General features: G+C 47.2%; 1 protein-coding gene across 2 annotated transcripts in view; it reads right to left on the bottom strand.

Annotated features, from left to right (window-relative positions):
* Window positions 1-6,756: 6,756 nt before the first annotated feature.
* Window positions 6,757-17,787, bottom strand: part of Dnaaf9 (dynein axonemal assembly factor 9) — a 142,755-nt gene continuing 131,724 nt past the window's right edge. For both annotated transcript variants that reach the window (XM_021151874.2, XM_021151883.2), the window contains exons 32-37: window positions 14,199-14,305; window positions 13,731-13,805; window positions 13,019-13,221; window positions 11,568-11,633; window positions 10,695-10,788; window positions 6,757-9,900 (exon numbers count right to left, since the gene is read on the bottom strand). In XM_021151874.2, coding sequence (XP_021007533.1) covers window positions 9,782-9,900; window positions 10,695-10,788; window positions 11,568-11,633; window positions 13,019-13,221; window positions 13,731-13,805; window positions 14,199-14,305 — 664 coding nt within the window. In that variant the 3' untranslated portion in view covers window positions 6,757-9,781. The remainder of the gene's footprint in view (window positions 9,901-10,694; window positions 10,789-11,567; window positions 11,634-13,018; window positions 13,222-13,730; window positions 13,806-14,198; window positions 14,306-17,787) is intronic.

Genomic DNA, 17,787 nt, shown 5'->3' with positions numbered 1-17,787 from the left:
CTGCTCATGTGGGGTTTAGTTTTCAGCACCCACATGTCGGCTCAGAACCACTTGAACTATACTTCTGACCGCTACAGGCACATATGATGTGATAAGTAGACAAAACACTCATACACATAATATAAAAATAAATTGATCTAAAAGAACACCCAAAACTTTAAGCACCTTTAAAATGGCGTATGAGCCGGGCGTGGTGGCGCACGCCTTTAATCCCAGCACTCGGGAGGCAGAGGCAGGCAGATTTCTGAGTTCGAGGCCAGCCTGGTCTACAAAGTGAGTTCCAGGACAGCCAGGGCTACACAGAGAAACCCTGTCTCGAAAAACCAAAAAAAAAAAAAAATTAAAATGGTGTATGTAGAAGGGAAGGGGCTGACAAGATGGCTCAGCAGGGAGAGGCCGTCAATCCTAACATCCTGAGTTCTATACCAGAGACCCACACTGTGGAAGGAGGGAAGCATACTCTCACAGGCTGTTCTCTACCCATGGGACATGTGTCTCCTCCCAAAATAAAGAGCTTTAATAATAATTTTTAAAAAATGGGGTGGTCTTCAAGATGGCTCAGTGGGTAAAGGCACTTACCATGCAAACCTAGGTGACCTGTGGTCAATTCCTGGAACCCACATAAAGGTGAAGGGGAAAGATAAACTCCATAGAGGTGTGCCAGGAGGCTGGCACCAGCTCTTTCACACCAGAAAGTCACCTGCCGCATCCACATCAAATCCAGGAATAAGCAGAGCTTGAATTTGCACCTGCAGCATGTCTATGTGGTGGTCTAACCAGGACTGCCCCCATCACTCCACAAGCCACTTTTCCTTTCTGGCAGCTTCCCTCCCACTTAGCAAAGAGAAGCATACCTGTGACCTGTGGGAGTGGAGATGCTGTTCAAGCTGGCTGCAGCCTATCCCTGGCATTATCCTAGACCTCCTGCTCCAGGGGATGCTCCTGCAGGGACTGTCACTGACCCTCCACCTGGTAACCCTGGGAGCTTTGACACGAGCCCATCTCACTCTTCCAGCCCCAAAGCCCTCTCATTCCTCAGACCTCTTAAAGTTAAATGCCTGCCTTCTTGGACAGACTCGCATGGTTCTTGAACGGGAATACTGCAGTTCATTCTTTTCTCCTGCTGTCTTGGTCCCAGCTCCCTGGCTAGATTTGAGCACCTGACAGTAGGACCTTATGCTTGTGCTTCAAGGGTACATACAACCTTACATATATAATAAAATCTATGTAATAAACTGGTGCTGCTTTGAACACCCATCAGTGTCCCCCTGTATGCATATTCAATCGTGTTTGGCTTTCATGTCCAAAAGGCTTGTTAAGGGAAAGAGTCTAAACAAAGATAAGACAGTTGTGGCCCCCACACATTTTACTTGGTGGTATTTCAAGTCAGTGACACCTCCTCTTCCTCTTAGGTACAGGCTTGCCAGCTGCACCCCAGACAGAGGCTGAGTCAGGAGGATTAACAAGTTCAGGGTCATCTTCATCTACACAGAAAGTCTGACATCCTCTTGAAATACCCGAGATCTTGTCTCAAAAACAGTGTGGGGCCCGGCATGTTGGCACAGGCCTTTAATCGCAGTACTAGGGAGGCAGATGCAGGCAAATCTCTGGGGGTTCGAGGCCAGCCTTATCTACTAACAAGTTCCAGGACAGCTGGGGCTTTATAGAGAGAACCTGTCTCAGAAAACCAACCAACCTAAAAACAAGACACAACAAAACCACAAAACTAAAACAACAATGCAACAAAAACTAAAATAAATAGAAACGATGTTAAAATGGAGGTTTGTGGGGGATGGAGGTAGCTGTGCAGTTGTATGGACAAACTCAGAGGCCAGAGGCCACCTTGCCTGCTGAACTCAAGTACTGTCTACCTTGTCTCTCTTTGGTACCTGGGTTCGCCAGCTAAGCTAGGTTGGCTGGTCAGGATCTCCCTGCCTCCACTTCCCAGTCAACACTAGATTACCTTTTTGTGTTCTTCGTGGATGCTCCAGATAGAAGCCAGGTCCTCAGCAAGCACCTTACAAACCGACCTGTTCCCAGAAATGAGTCTTTTTAGCTAGAAAATTCCATGAAGACTGAGTCTCAGATGGAAGCAGTTTCGTTATCAATCCATCTTTCCTGTTTCCCGTTGTCCTTATTTCTCTATTATTTGAACATTCACCCAGGCATGAAATTTCAGAGATGTAATTTCTCAAGATACAAAAACGAGAGGAAAAACTTCAAATTCTTTACTGATACATGAAACTCAGCTGTCGCTGTGTGGTAAAGGAGATGCGTGCTCAAAACTGCCGGCTTAGTTCTTTCTTGCAGACTTATACTCATTAATATGAAATAAAGTCTTTGAGCCTCATGCACTTTTTGCTTTAAGCTGATCAATTTAGCAATTCAGAGGTCTTGCAGGGGGGAAGAGAATAATCTGTTGACAAACACATTTATTTTTCTTCAGAGTTTTGGAGAATGAGACATTTTTGGCATTGTTTCAGAACATTGGGTTTTTTTCCATCTTGGCTTTTTCCACTTTTACCTCCAAGTCATCCCCATGGCTCTATCTGGCCAGTCATTGTCTTGTCTTGTCACCAACAACTCCTTCAAAATAGCTCTTTGGTTGGTCTGCTTTTTACTATCACCAACCCAGAGCAGCAGCCCTGCCTCCTCCTACATAAGTATGTTTTAAAGAGAAAAAGAAGATTGTCAAATAGACTTCCCCGGTACACTGGTGCACAGAGAAACCACACAGCCTTTGGTCAGTGTGTGTGTGTTGGGGGGGGGGGTGAGTTATTCTGAGTAACACGGGGCCTATGTAGTCCGGCCAGGCTGGAACTTGCTGTTTACCTGAGACTGGCCTCAAACTTTCATTCATGCCTCCCAAGTGCTGGAATTAAAGACTGTGCCACCATGTCTGGCTAATTTTTTTTTTTTTTTTTTTTTTTGAGACAGGGTTTCTCTGTATATCCCTGGCTGTCCTGGAACTCACTTTGTAGAACAGGTTGTCTTCGAACTTAGAAATCCACCTACCTCTGCCTCCCAAATGCTGGGATTAAAGGCTTGTGCCACCACGCCCAGCTTGTGTCTGGCTAATTTTTAATAATTTTTATACTTACTGTATATTGAGTGCCAGCCACCATGTATATCTGTGTACCATGTTGGTGACTGGTGCCAGAGAAAAGAGTTGGGTCCCCTGGAACTGGAGTTCTGTGAGCCTGTGAGTCACGATATGGAGGCTAAGAATGGAACCTGAGAGTCCTTGGCAAGAGTAACAAGTCCTGTTTTTTTGTTTGTTTGTTTGTTTTTTTTTTGTCTGTGTAGCCCTGGCTGTCCTGGAACTCACTTTGTAGACCAGATTGTCCTTGAACTCAGAAATCTGTCTGCCTCTGCCTCCCAAGTGCTGAGATTAAAGGTGGGCGCCACCATGGCTGTTAACAAGTCCTCTTAACCACTGAGACATCTCTATAGCCATTACTATTTATGTTTTGAGACAAAGACTCACGTAACCCACATTGGCTTAAAACTCCATGCTGTTAGAAAAAACTTAAAGCCGGGTGTGGTGGCGCATGCCTTTAATCCCAGCACTTGGGAGGCAGAGGCAGGCAGATTTCTGAGTTCGAGGACAGCCTGGTCTACAGAGTGAGTTCCAGGACAGCCAGGGCTACACAGAGAAACCGTCTCAAAAAAACCAAAAGAAAAAAAAAAAAAAGTGTGTGCCACTGTGCCTAGTTTATGCACTGCGAATGGGACCTAGGGCTACCTGCATGCTGGGCTAGTACCCTACCTACTACGGTGCATCCCAAGCCTGCGTATTCTGCTATGTGTATATTCATGTATATATGCATGCATGTGTGCGCAGACCAGAGGACAACCTTCCTCTGTCAAGTTCCTCACTGTCATTCACCTCTCACCCCTTTCACCCTCTCCCCTCACACTCCTCACCCCCACTTCCAGTCTCTTATCATCTGGAACTTGACAAGTTGGCTAGGCTGGCTGGTCAGTGAGCTCGGAGGCCTTATCTGGTTCCATCTCCAAGTGCTGCTATTATAAACATGCTACCATATCCAGACTTAAATTTACTTTTTATGTGCTTGAGTGTTTTGTCTTCATGTATATCTCTGTGCACCACTTGTGTGGCAGGTGTGTGTGGAGGCCAGAGGAGGTGTGGGATAGTTCTCCTGGAACTGGGGGCATAGATGGTTGTGAACTACTATGTGGGTGGTGGGAATAAAACCCGGGTTCTCTGGAAGAGGAGCCAGTGCTCTAAACCAGAGTCATCTCTCCCTAGGACACCAGGTGGCTTAAAAGCCATTTCTTCAGCCTCAGATTTTTTGTTTGTTTGTTTGTTTGTTTGTTTGAAGACAGGGTTTCTCTGTGTAACCCTAGCTGTCCTGGAACTAGCTCTATAAACCAGGCTGGTCTTGAACTCCCAGAAATCTGCCTACCTCTGCCTCCTTAGTGTCAGGAAGAAGGCAAGCACTACTGTAACCTGGCTAACTTCTTTGTTCCCTAGGGATCGTACTGAGGTTCTGAAACAGCCATTTCTCCAGTTGATAGATTAAAAATAAATAAATCCCTAAGACTTAATTTTCTGAGAATTTCAAACAATATATTTTGATTATATTCTTTCCCATTCCCCAACTCTTTCCAGATCTTCCCTTACCCTCCTACCCACTCAACTTTACATTGTCTTGCTCGAAAAGCAGAAAAAGAAAACAGAGCGCACACACACTTTGTTAGTGAGTTGTGATAGCCAACTACCTTGTCAGACTATTTTAAAGACAAAAGCTTTCGGAGCCCAGACTGGTCTCAAATTACATAGCCAAGGTTAACCTTAAAATTCCTGCTCCTCCTACCAAATTGCTTGGATTATAGGTCTGTGCCACACCATGCCTGGCTTTAGAATGTTGTTAAAGTTTTTCTTTCCTAGGTCAAAAATCATTACAATCATTAACAATGAAAAGCAAAACACAAAAAACTCCACCCTTCCTAGAACATGTACTAGAAAAGACTCCAGACAGCACTGACTGTGGAACTCAATCAGGAATCTGGCTGATGGAGAGCCTTGCAGGGGCTTCCTGGAGATCAGCCATAGAGGGGCTGGGAAGCAAGCCCCAACACTCTGGCACTTCCCCACATACCCTTCCTGGGAAGTCTTTGCCAGTCTGCCTCCTAGGGTCTTCTGCAAAGACAAGCACTTGGGCTCGTGGTCTGTAAGATGTAAGAGGGCTTGCTGCGGGGACAAGGTTACCCCTTTCCACATCTCCCAAACCATTCCATGTAGTGTGGCATCTCAGCTCCCACGCCCTCTGAGCTGTTTTTGGAGGCCTGCCCTTAGACTCCTCCTCTTCCAGCCATCTCCCAAAGCTGCCCCTAGGGCCTTCCCTTTGCCCCAGGTCCCTATGGGAAGGACAGGACACACACGCTCTGGCGAACCAGGCTGTTTGGAGAGCTGACCTCTAGGAGATGGACCTTTCCCTGCTCTCAGCTTTGGGGTTGGGGATGCGTGGTAAATGGGAGCTGAGTGGTGCAAACCTCACACCCATTTGCATATTTGTTTTCTTCCTTTAGTGCTGTAAATACTTGGGCCAACTTTGGAGGCTCCACTCAGACTCACTTCCAGATGTAACTAGGCCTGCCAGTGTCCCTCGTTCTGTGCCAGTTACTCTACCTGCTGGTGACTTAGTTGCCCACATTTATAAAGTTACACTGAGGTGGCAAACCCACAGGGCTTGTAAAGAGTTGACCAACCCATGAAGGCACTGTGCCAACGGGAGCCTTGCCAGGCCATCAGAGTAGGGAGTAAGCATGGTGGCTTGTACCTACTAACCTTCTACTTGGGAGAACAGATCAGGAGTTCTTGGCCAGTTCTGTTACACAGCAGAATTTTTGAAAAAGATTTATTTATTTTACGTATATGAGTACACACTGCAGCTGTCTTCAGACACCCCAGAAGAGGGCGTCGGATCCCATTACAGATGGCTGTGAGGCACCACGTGGTGGCTGGGGATTGATGTTCTAGCAGGAGAGCATAGCTACTCATTGTACTCTTGACTGAAAACTGGTTCTCCTCTATTCTGGGAGGGTTGTCCTCTTAGACCTAGTGTCCTGGAAGCTGCTTCGGGAGGGACACACATGGAGCAGTGAGGGAGGAAGGGGACACCCACCTAGCCAGCCAGATCAGCCTAATCAACACTGGTAATCAATGGGATGAGAGATATCACAGCCAGATCACCCTCACATCCAGTTGCTAGGAATTGAACTCAGGACCTCTGGAAGAGCAGTCAGTGCATTTAACCCCTGAGCCATCTCTCCAGCCCCAGTTACATAGAAATTTAAGGCCAGCCTGGACTACAGGACATCATCCTATTAGAACAACAACAACAAACAAACAAACAAACAAACAAACAAACAAAAAGAAAAAAAAAACAGGTGGAGGGAATGGGGGTGTGAGCTCACCCTGAGCCTTGGAAGAGAGGAGTCTGTGTGCGGTGTGCGTGTGTGTGTATGTGTGTGTGTGTGTAGCTTTTCTTTAGGACAGTCAGTTTTGTGTTTCCAGCTCCTCACACTTGAGGAGTCAAGTGTGTAAGCCAGGGCGGGTGACTGTGTGATGTGATTTTACCCTCTGAAGATGTGCTGAGGGCCTCCAGGGCTCCTCCCTCAGCAGTCCTAGCCAGGAACATCAAAGCCAGACTGAGAAAGTCTCCAGTACCCAGGGTTCCACCCTTCAAAGCCACACCAGGGATACTGGGAGACAGGCAGAGACAGAGGTACTTGCTGAGTGACAGTTTATTGGTCCTTAGCATTACATCTTAATCTCCAAGTGGAATTCACAGACACAACTGCAGATAAAAACATGTAAAATAATATAAAAATAAATTGAAGGCTACTTTTATATATTTACTGAATTAAGTAGTGTAATAAATACTATAATAAGCAAAAAGTTTCAATCACACAATTCAGTTTCACTGAAGTTATAGTAGTGTTTGTAAATATGAATTTTAAAATTTAAGTTACAAATATTAAAGCATTGAAAAACTAGTATAAAAGTGAATTTTGGCACGTAAGTGAGCTCTTCATTAGTATTTGACGGTGTGGGACAATGGGAAAGCCACTCCCCACCTACTTTTTGAGGTACAGCTATCCAACTAGTCAGCAGCATGGCTGGAATACTTAACAGTTTACAGTCTTTGAATTGAACTTTTCCCTTTTGAGAAGCCAGAGCTTTTTACTGTGCAAAAATTCTCCAAAATCCTAACAGGATTTAGGAGGGACATTTTTGTTGATCACAGCCTGAAGGGCTGGTGTCTAGGCCTCAGGTCAGAGAGCCTGAAGCCTTGCTGGGGCTAACTTGCTTGCAATGTTTGCTTTCTAGTCTCCCTCCAGTCAACAAAGGGAAATCCTGCAGGAAAACAAAACTGCCCATAACTTCAGTGACCGCACCACTATCACACTCATTCTGTGATAAGAACTGAAGCTGCTAACAGGAAAGCTGGGAGAAAGCCGGGAGGGCTTCTGTCTATCCTGGGAGCTGATCCCTAAAATCCTTGCTGGGTCCCTGATACCCACTTCTAAGATTAGAGGCTAAGACTATCATGGCTTTCCCCGCTGGAGATAGCCTCAGACCACACTCTTGGACTAGAGGAATCAAGTGGATGTTAAACCCCACATCAAAGTCAAGGGACCTGCATGTCGTACGGATGTAGGGATCGGCAGAGGAGCAAGCAGATCCCTCTCCTAGTCCTCAGAACTCAGTGTGTGGTTGCTGCCACCCAGACTCCTGAGCAGGCTAGGGAGCACCTATGGAGGCTTCAGCTAGCTTGCCCTCTTGGCTTAGAAACTGCTGAACGTTCGTTCTGCTTTTTCTTCAACCACAGTTTCATATTCAAGTTGAGGTAATCGGTTTTCCCTCTAACGAACGAGAGGAATGGGGGCAGTGGGGCAGGTTGGTGAAAGCACATGGCTATGGACAAGGGTCAGAAACCAAGCTCACCACGTAGCACAGCCCCAACCCCTCTTTAAAAACTCTTTTTGTGCAGCAGCCAGACTGCCAGGCCAAAGCAGCCGAGCTCTTAATCCAGAGCTTCCACTGAAAACTTCACAGTAACTGCAGGAAATGAACTGGCCTGTGGTTCTCCCCCACCCCCCAAAGAAAGTAACATAGCTTGTGGTCCCCTGTTCCCTTTTCTAAGGCTGCTAGCTCAAAGTTTAGTTTTTAAAAAGAGCTTGGTAAAGATAAAGGGAGCTATAATAACTCATTGCTTATTAATCAATTGCACTTAAGATCTATGCTGTTGATCCCCAGCCCGAAGTCAGGGACTCCCGGACTAGAGCTCAACATGAGGGCCTTGTCACCACTGTAGTTTGGAGCTGGGACTGAACCATATGGGCCTGAGTTTCACAAGCTTTTCTTTTTTCTTTTCTTTCTTTCTTTTTTTTTTTTTTTTTTTTTTTGTTTTTTTTTTGTTTTGTTTTTTTGAGGCAGGGTTTCTCTGTGTAACCCTGGCTGTCCTGGAACTCACTCTGTAGACCAGGCTGGCCTCAAACTCAGAAATCCGCCTGCCTCTCTGCCTCCCAAGTGCTGGGATTAAAGGCGTGCGCCACCACGCCCGGCTTCACAAGCTTTTCTTAATGCAAGATTTCTTACTCAATGGGACTTGTAATTTAGTTCATTCAGCTTCCAATTTTTCCCCTAACACAAGTATATTTTATTGACAAGTCCTTGATTACTACTTTGCTATTTGCCCAGAGAGTGCCATGTTACCAGGAACACAGACCCATATGCTCCATCTTACCTCTCCTCTGTGCCAGGGCCCTTTCTCAAAAACCCCTCTACATTACAGAACACTATGCTGGTTTTACTATGTGCTTCTTCTAAGGCATGCAAAAGGTACATGAAGCTCAGAAAACGTTTACAGTCCAGCAGCAGAGGCACTCAAATCCTAGCAGACATCACCTTTAGTGACCTTACTCCTCACACTAATTAGCAAGGTCAGTCTTGGGAATGCAAGTTAGTTTACCTTTGCTGTTTGGTCCAACCTAAATCAAAACCACTGGAGGGAATTCCAATTTGGATATCAGAATTTTTCAAATTCCTGGTCCTTGGGAACCAAGTAAACAAATTCAGGGCCAGGGGCAGTTTTGGGAGGTTTTCTGAAATGTATTGGGGAGGCTGAGTGCTAGAGACCAACAGTCCCCAAACGGTTAGACCCTGGGTCCAAGCTAGTTTTATAGGATATCCACCTCAACTGGGAAGGAGGCACTCCAGGGCTCGAGCAGCATGCCTGCTCTTCTCCCTAAATTAGAGAACCAAGTGATGCCACAGAGAGGAACTCAAGGACCAAACCTCCCAAGGTGCTGCTATTAGTGAAGGAGCCTTGCATTTCTAGAAAGCATCACATCACTTCCATTCATCCCACAGAAGTGCTCTCATCTAGAAGGCATTGTGAATCTCTGCCTGGCCACTGCTTAGGGAACCAGGGTCCTTCTAAATACCAGCAGCTACACCAAAGGCTTCTCCTTGGCCTTACATGGTGTCCATCGGTCCAATGGAGTCTTTTACCAGACACCCAGAGCTGCTGGTTCACAGGGCAGTGCTAGCTAGCTGCTCATCCTGTGCCCGCCCTCACTCACAATGCCTTTCATGGTGCAGAGAGAAGAGAGAATAAAGACAACATGTACTACACTGGCAGGCACAGGCCAGGGAGGACAGAGACAGCCCCTTCAGGAGGGGCCTCCAGGAAAGCTGGACACCCATTCATTCATTCATCTCTGGTGGGCACAGGCCCAGCTTTCTCTAGGGCTTCGGCTTCCGCTCAAAGAGGTCCCGGTATTCCTGCTGCTCCAGCTCAAGGTTGTACTTCTCGATCTCCCGGTTGGCCTCTTCCACATAATCATTCATGAACTGGTCCATGACTGGTGCCTGGTTAAGGAGGTGAGGCGTAACCTGGAGGACAAGAAGGGCAGCTTTCTCGAAAAACCACAAAAAAAAAAAAAAAAAAAAAAAAGGAGAAGAAGGAGGAGGAGGAGGAGGAGGAGCAATGCTTTAGCTGGGTGTGGTGGTGCACGCCTGTAATCTCCAGCACTCAGGAGGCAGAGGCAGGTGAATTTCTGAGTTCAAGGCCAGCCTGGTCTGCAAAGTGAGTTCCAGGACAGCCAGGGCTATACAGAGAAACCTTGTCTCAAAAAACCAAAAAAAAAAAAAAAAAAAAAAAAAAAAAAAGAAGGGCAGCTTATCCTGGGGATCTTGTAGGCAGGTGTGGCGTAGGAAACCAAAGTCTGCCACAAAGCATCATAGCCACAATGATGGATGGTAGCAGGTATCACCAAGTCCTCCACCCAAGCCTTTGGGTTTTATCAGCACACTGAAGCTCTTAGGCCCTCATTGCGCCCTGTCCATCTCTTCACACATGGACTTCTCTAACAGGCCATCTTCAATTTGTTCGTCATGACCCTGTTGTTATCAATGCTGCCGACAAGCCACACTTCATAGAGTAAACATTACAGCTGCTCAGTAAAGGCAGATTTAACACCAACATGGAATGCGTGCCTGTGGGGTTTGTCCCTGCTAGGCCCCCAGGACTGCAGACCCTGCCTGCTCCTAGGGCATAGCTGTGGTGGTCCTAGCGACTGCCTACACCCCCCATTTTGCAGGAGATGTTTATATCTCCCAGATCTTCATACTACAGCCCAACAGTTTCCAAGGATACGTGGGTGAAAATCAGTCTTGTCCCCAAAGAAGTTGACAAACTGGGTGCCATTGTAAAAGTAGCCTGCAGGTAAGGGGTCCAAGTGGCGTTTCACCTGTTGGAAAAGAATCCTGTTGCATTATCTGACAACTTTTTATCATTTCACTTATTCATTCATTCAAAACAAATAAATAGTGCTAGTTATGGTGGCCCACACCTTTAATCCCAGCCCCCTGCAGGTACAGGTCAGCTAACTGCATAGGTAGCTCAGTAGTTAAGAGTACCAGCTGTTCTTTCAGAAGACCCAGGGTTACTTCCAAGCACATCCATGACCTGTAACTCAGTTTCAGGGGTCTGAACCTTTTCTGGCCTCTTCAGGCACCACGTATATTGCACAGACATTGGGACTAGTGACAGCCAATGATGGGGCTCTGGCTGTGGCTTTTGGTCTATTGTCCCAAGACCTAGATAAAAGGCCTCCAAGGGCATGGGCTTGGGAAAGGAGCTTAGAAGTCAGTCTGCCATTAGGAAGGTTCACCCAGAAAACCTCATCTTGGCTTATTATCCCATAGCCTTCCTATGAACAGCTCTATCAATCAGCTTTCTTCTGGGCCTCAGATAATTTCTGTGTGGTTCATCTTAAGCAGAGATCTCGTGACACTACTTACAGGTACCAGATCTTTTCCACTTCATCCACAGGTCTCAGCAGCTGTGGCCACTCCACTTACTGAAGCTACAAGGTTAGGCTCCTTGACCACTCCCCCCTACCCCTTGTCTCCTGAGAGAAGAAAGACTGCCAGGACATCCTACATATAGGCCCTTACTCTGGGAACCCAAGACAGCAGAACAAGTCGAGCACAAGCCATGGAGGGGAAGTTAGGGCAGGGCACTCACATGGATGTTCTTGATCTCTTGCTGGGTCAGCATGCCCCTGGTTTTCAGAGCTTTCCTCTGAGGCCTCTATGCAGACGTAGAGAAAACAGACATTTTAACAGAACTAATGGAGCACAAGGGTAGCTGAAGGCTCCGAAGAGACTGGGGCTAGTTACATCTCAAAGATGCCAGTGGAGGGAAGAGTGCCGAACAGCTCTCGTGGACATGCTATTTGGCTTTTCTGTTCCTGAGGAAACGACGTTCCCACCAGAGTTATGCAATATAGCCAGGACCAAATGGTAGCCAAGCCCAGTGCTTTACAAATAGGCAATATCCTACTTCTTGGCAGATTCTTATGCAAAACTCACAGCAATGACAGATAATGCACAAAAGAAGCCTGAAGTTCCACAGTCTATAACATTTAAGACCTCCAAAACAGGGAGTGGTGACACATCCCTGTAATCCCTGTACTTGGAAGGCTGAAACAAGAGGACTAAAAACTTGAAGGCAGTCTAGTCTACATAGTGAGATTCAGCCTGACCACCACAGCCCAAACACCCAACCTCCTAAAACAGAAGCAAAGGCAGAAGAACAGATCCACACGAGGCAGCTCAGAGTTCCTAGAAGACGATCATCGGTGTATAAGAGATCTAGGACCCAGCAACCCTATTCCTGGAGTTCCAAGATAAGCCAAAGCTCCAACACTCTCTGTGTCAGGAGGCTGAGCACCCACAGCTTCTAGAGAATCTGAGTGTAAAAAAATATACAGTATTGGGGCTGGAGAGAGAGTTCAGCAGTTAAGAATACTGGCTTCTCTTCCAGAGGATCTGGATTTGATTTCCAGTGCAAAAACTATCTGTTATTTCTAGTTCAGGAGATATGACCTCTTGTGGCCTCCACCAGGCATTCACATGGTACAGACATACATGCAGGCAAAGTACCTGTACACATAAAACAATGAAAACTACACTATCACCTTTAATCTCAGCACACTAGTGGCAGGAGGAGCTCTGAGTTTGAGACCAGCCTAGTCTACAGAACAAGTTCCATGACAGCCAGGACTGCACAGAAAAACTCGGTCTTAGAAACAAAACAAAACAAACAACAAAAAACCCAAGCTGGGTGAGGTGGTGCATGCCTCTGTACCTAGTACTAGGGAGGCAAAGGCAGCTGTGAATCTCTGAGTTTGAGGCCAGCCTGGTCTACAGAGTGAGTTCCATAAGAGCCAAGGCAGAGAGACCTTGTTCAGAAAAAAACAAAACAAAACAAAAGCTCCCACCCCCCAATACAGTACTGCCATGCCTGCCTGGAGTTTGTCCCCAAAGGCTTCTTCTAATCCCAACTGTCCCTAAGAGTGTTGGCTGAGTCTTGGGGTATAGACTGGGGCAGGGGGGTGTCAAAGGGAAGGGTGAGAGGCTCAGAAGGGTGTGCTGGTCATACCCAGGCTCAGCAGTGTATATTTTGTAAGTCACCTGCTTAGCTGACTGTCGAAGCCAGTCTTTGAGGCTGTCCTCCTTCAGGGAGCAGCCAATGAACACAAGGTAGCATTCTGGCTGGCCATTGTCTTGAGGGGTGCTTCTTGAGTTGGGAGGTGGCGTGGGTCCCTCCAAAACTGGCACAATGGTCAGGGAGTTGGTTAAAGTGTTGTGGCAAACCTCCATGATCTTTTCAGAATCTGCACAGAGAACATATTTGTCCCTGAGACCAAATACCAAAAGAATGTTCCACAGGAACAATGTTGACAGGTTGACAGATTCCTAAGAACTGGCACAATGGAAAGGATGGGGTACACGTTTTTGACTTGGTTGATATGGGTGATCAGACACACTGTTACCTAGGCAGAGGAACCTAAGAGGAAGAAAAGGCCAGGTAGGCAAGAGGAGAAGCTGGACCATTCCCCATGGCATCTGCATTGACAGTGACACTCAGGGAAGTGGCAGCCTCTCTTCAGGGATGGAAGGAGGGCTAGAAGGAGGCCATGGGTGGCTCAAGGGATGGGGTGCAGTTCTTCAGAATATGGGAGCTGGAGATATGAGTGAAGTAACTCTAGAGCAGAGGGCAGATTCTCCACTGTGGGAAGGAAGACAGGACTGGAGCCGGCGGTCCTTGGAGCAGAGCAATGCCAGAAGACAAAAGACACCAAGAGCTGTGAGTGTCCACACTACCAAGACTCACCCCACTTACCTGAAAATTTCACTTTGCCAAGGATGTGGTAGATGTTTCCAGAGAAGGGACTGGGCTTGATGGAAGACTGAATTGCTGGTGGAGGAAAAGGACAGGGGTGTCAGGTACCTGGAAGCAGAGATCAAGCCTAGGCCAACATAGCTGGAAAGGTCAGGGCCAGAGGAAAGGCTCAGGGTTCAGGCTCCATCCTTCCCATTCAGGGCCCTGCCACTATTCCCACAGAGTGACCTAAGTGTGGCCATACACAGTCAGAAATGGGCACTGAGCTCATCAGACCCCAGCCTGCTTTTGAGAAAACACCGAGGACACTGACTGAAAGGAGGCCATGGGGAAAGGGATGGCTTCCATCTGGGGTAACACTGGGAAGGGACGGCTTCCATCTGGGGTGACACAGGGAAGGGACAGCTTCCATCTGGGGTGACATGGGGAGGGGACGGCTTCCATCGGAGTGACCCTGTCACAGCTCACCTCTGCACCTGCTCACAAAGCGGGTCTTCTCCAGGGGACGGTCAAACCACACACAGATCTGAACCATTAGCGGAAAGACGGATCCAGCATCAAATTTACCTTCATACCTTAAAATATTTTTAAATATGGAAGGACAAGCATTTTTAAATTTCATTTTTAATTCTTTGTCAGACTCATGTCTATACACAGTAAGTTGTAGTCCCTTTTGCTCCCGTCTCATTGGCTCCGAGGCTGGGGTTTTAGGGTCTCTATGCTGCTCCCTTTGGATGAGCAAGGGGCCATCTGTTCTGTAAGGTCTGCTCTGCTCTCCTCACTAGTACACTATTGCACTTACAATATATTCTCTCTCTCTCTCTCTCTCTCTCTCTCTCTCTCTCTCCCCCCCCCCTCCTTCCCTCCCTCCCTCCCTCTCTCCCTCCCTCCCTCTCTCCCTCCCCCGCCCCCATGTGAACTAGAGTCTTCTCTATTTCAGGTCAGCCGCACATTTGTTATGTAACTAAGGATGAGCTGAATCCTAGCAGTCTCTCCTACAAGCAGCAACTCAAACCACAAGGCACCGCCTAGTTTTTATGACGCTAGGGACGGAACTGGGGGCTCTGTGGTTTTGTTTGTTTGTTTGTTTTTTGTCTTGGTTTATTTTTGTTTTTCAAGATAGGTTTTCTCTGAATAGTCCTAGTTGTGCTGGGATTAAAGGGGTGTGTGTGTGTGTGTGTGTGTGTGTGCTGCCCTAGTGTCCCATCAACTAAGCTATTTCCCAGTCCGACCAAACTGTTGGAACACTTTTTTTGGTTTTTTGGGACAGGGTTTCTTTGTGTACCTCTGGCTGTCCTGGAACTCACTCTGTAGACCAGCCTGGCCTTGAACTTACAAGAGATCCTCTTGTCTCCGAAGTGCTGGGCCTAAAGACCTGTGCCCCCACCCAGCTGAAACACCTTCTAAAGTGTCTGTTTCTGTTTCAGTGTGAGACTGGGAAGCACATCAGCCCTGGAGCCTGACGTTCCTGAGAACACAGGTCTATGTTCTCTGGATTAGCAGTGGTTTCCTAAAGTCCTTCCTAACAGAGCAGGTGTTACCCTGCCCTGCCCTTTCCCTGCCCTGCCCTGCCCCACTTTGGACTGGAGCTTCATTTGCTTCAGCTTCCAAAACAGCTAAGATTACTTTCAGTGCCCAAGCCATGCCTATCTCACTGTGGACAGCTTAGGACAGACAGAGTTCTCTAGAAGGAACTGGGAGACAGGATGCAAACACCATGTTCCCTCAGTTTTCAACTCAGTAGTCATACTACTTGTCAGACCCAGTAAGAAAGGGGCCAGCGGGGCTGGAGAGATGGCTCAGTGGTTAAGAGCACTGACTGCTCTTCTGAAGGTCCTGAGTTCAAATCCCAGCAACCACATGGTGGCTCACAACCACCTGTAATAAGATCTGTCACCCTCTTCTGGTGTCTGAAGACAGCTACAGTGTACTTACATACACTGTACACAATAATAAATAAATAAATCTAAAAAAAAAGGAAAGGGGCCAGCCTTCTATGAACTAGAGTCAGGTATCTCAGCGTGATCTCACTTGCTACTAACCAAGGACAAGCTGAAACTTCTGGCCTTGAACTCCCAGATCCACCGACCTCAGCCATCTGCATTAAGGGTGTGTCCACAACCAGCTTACTTTCTTTTTTTTTTTTTTTTTTTGAGACAGGGTTTCTCTGTGTAGCCCTGGCTGTCCTGGAACTCACTCTGTAGACCAGGCTGGCCTCGAACTCAGAAATCCGCCTGCCTCTGCCTCCCAAGTGCTGGGCTCAAAGGCGTGTGCCACCACGCCCAGCCTGATTTTTAGATCTCAACCTGTGATTATTTTTATTTTGAGACAGGGTCTTTCTGGCTTAGATCATAGTGGTCTTACTGTTTCAGTCTCTGAAATGGTGGGCAAGCAACCAAGGCCAGACCTTAAACTAAGTTTTTTAACCCCCACCCCCACCCCTCAATGACAGGTTTCTCTGTGTAAGCCCTGGCTGTCCTAGAACTTGTGCTATAGACCAGCCTGGGATTAAAGGCATGGGCCACTGCTGTTCAGTTTCAAATCCATTTGTCTTGTTTTACAGCACAGTGCAATCAGTTTTTAAATTCACATAAATAACTGATGGTAGAGGGGCTGTGTCTGAACAAAGTGCCTGGGGGAAGTAAGGAAGCAAAGATAATCTAGAAAATATCAGAGTTTAATTCTCGCCAAGTTTTAACAGTGTCTTCTACTAAACCTTTGTATGTATTGTATACGGGGACAAACGCAGTAAGGACTCAATAAACAGGCTCTGGGGTGGGAGGATGGCTCACCATGGAACGTGCTCGCCATACCAGTATCAGAATCCACATCTAAATCACCAGCACTCACGTGTTGACGTGTGTTTGTAACCTCAGTGCTGGGATGAGATTGGGCATGGGGGGAGGTGTCCTAAGGGCTTGCTGGCCACCGAGTGTAGCCAAAACAGTGAGTTCCAGGTTTACAGAGACAAGAGACATTATCTCAAAATATAGAGAGAAGCCCCTGATGTTGACGACTGGGCTCTACGTGCTCAGGCACAGACAAGCGCACTTGCACACACACACACTTACGTTTGTTCAATATATAGAAATGGGGGGGGGGGATAGGTTTAGAGCTCAAGCCTTAATTCTGGCACTAAGGAAGCTGAAACAAGAGGACTGCCTAGGGTATATACTGAGATGCTATCTCAAACACACACACACACACACACACACACACACCCCTCAAAAAGCTTGGCATAGTGGACCAAGCCTGCAATCCCAGTACTTGATAGCTGAAGGTAGGAGAGAGCAGGAAAGGTAGTTCAGGACTAGCCTAGGGAATGATAGGGCTGTGTCTTTAAAGTGGGCTCTGGACTCAGATAACCTGGTTGGAACCTAGCTCCTTAAGTTACTAGTCGTTCCGTGGATACATCAGTGAACTTCTTGCTGTTTCTGTTATCTCATCTATAAAATGTGAACAATAACGCCATTTATTATATGCTGATATGAGAATAAAGAAGTCAAGACTGGTGCTGGGCAGTGGTGGCGCACACCTTTAATCCCAGCACTTGGGAGGCAGAGGCAGGCGGATTTCTGAGTTCGAGGCCAGCCTGGTCTACAAAGTGAGTTCCAGGACAGCTAGGGCTACACAGAGAAACCCTGTTGCGAAAAAACAAAAAAAGAAAAAAAAAAAAAAAGGTCAAGACTGGCAAAGCTCTGAAGCTGTCCTGCACGGCAGAGCTTAGCAGTGCACGGCAGAGCTCCCTGCCACTGTGGAAATGCTCTGGTTCCGCACTGCCCAGGGCTGTGGTTACCAGTCATAGGCAGCCAAGAGGAGCTCTACATTTTGTATTCCTCATTCCTGGGAGAGGCTGTGAGTTGTGAGGCAGCTGCAGACAACAGTCCATAGACCTCGTTAGCAGATGCCTACCTCTAGATGAGAAGGCAAGAGGACTGACTATTGGGTAGAAGGCTTTTCTACTTTGGGAGTTCAAGTCTTAGTTCCACGACATGATAAAGTACTATACTTGGCGCCTGCAGGATGACCTCCTGAATGGCAACGTCCAGAGAGGCTC

Source organism: Mus caroli, unplaced genomic scaffold (genome assembly GCF_978045245.1).
Source record: "Mus caroli unplaced genomic scaffold, Mus_caroli_1 scaffold_2, whole genome shotgun sequence".
In the NCBI taxonomy this organism is placed as follows: Eukaryota; Metazoa; Chordata; class Mammalia; order Rodentia; family Muridae; genus Mus; species Mus caroli.
Note: the sequence above shows the minus strand (reverse complement) of the source record. Positions and strands in the feature narration are given on the sequence as shown.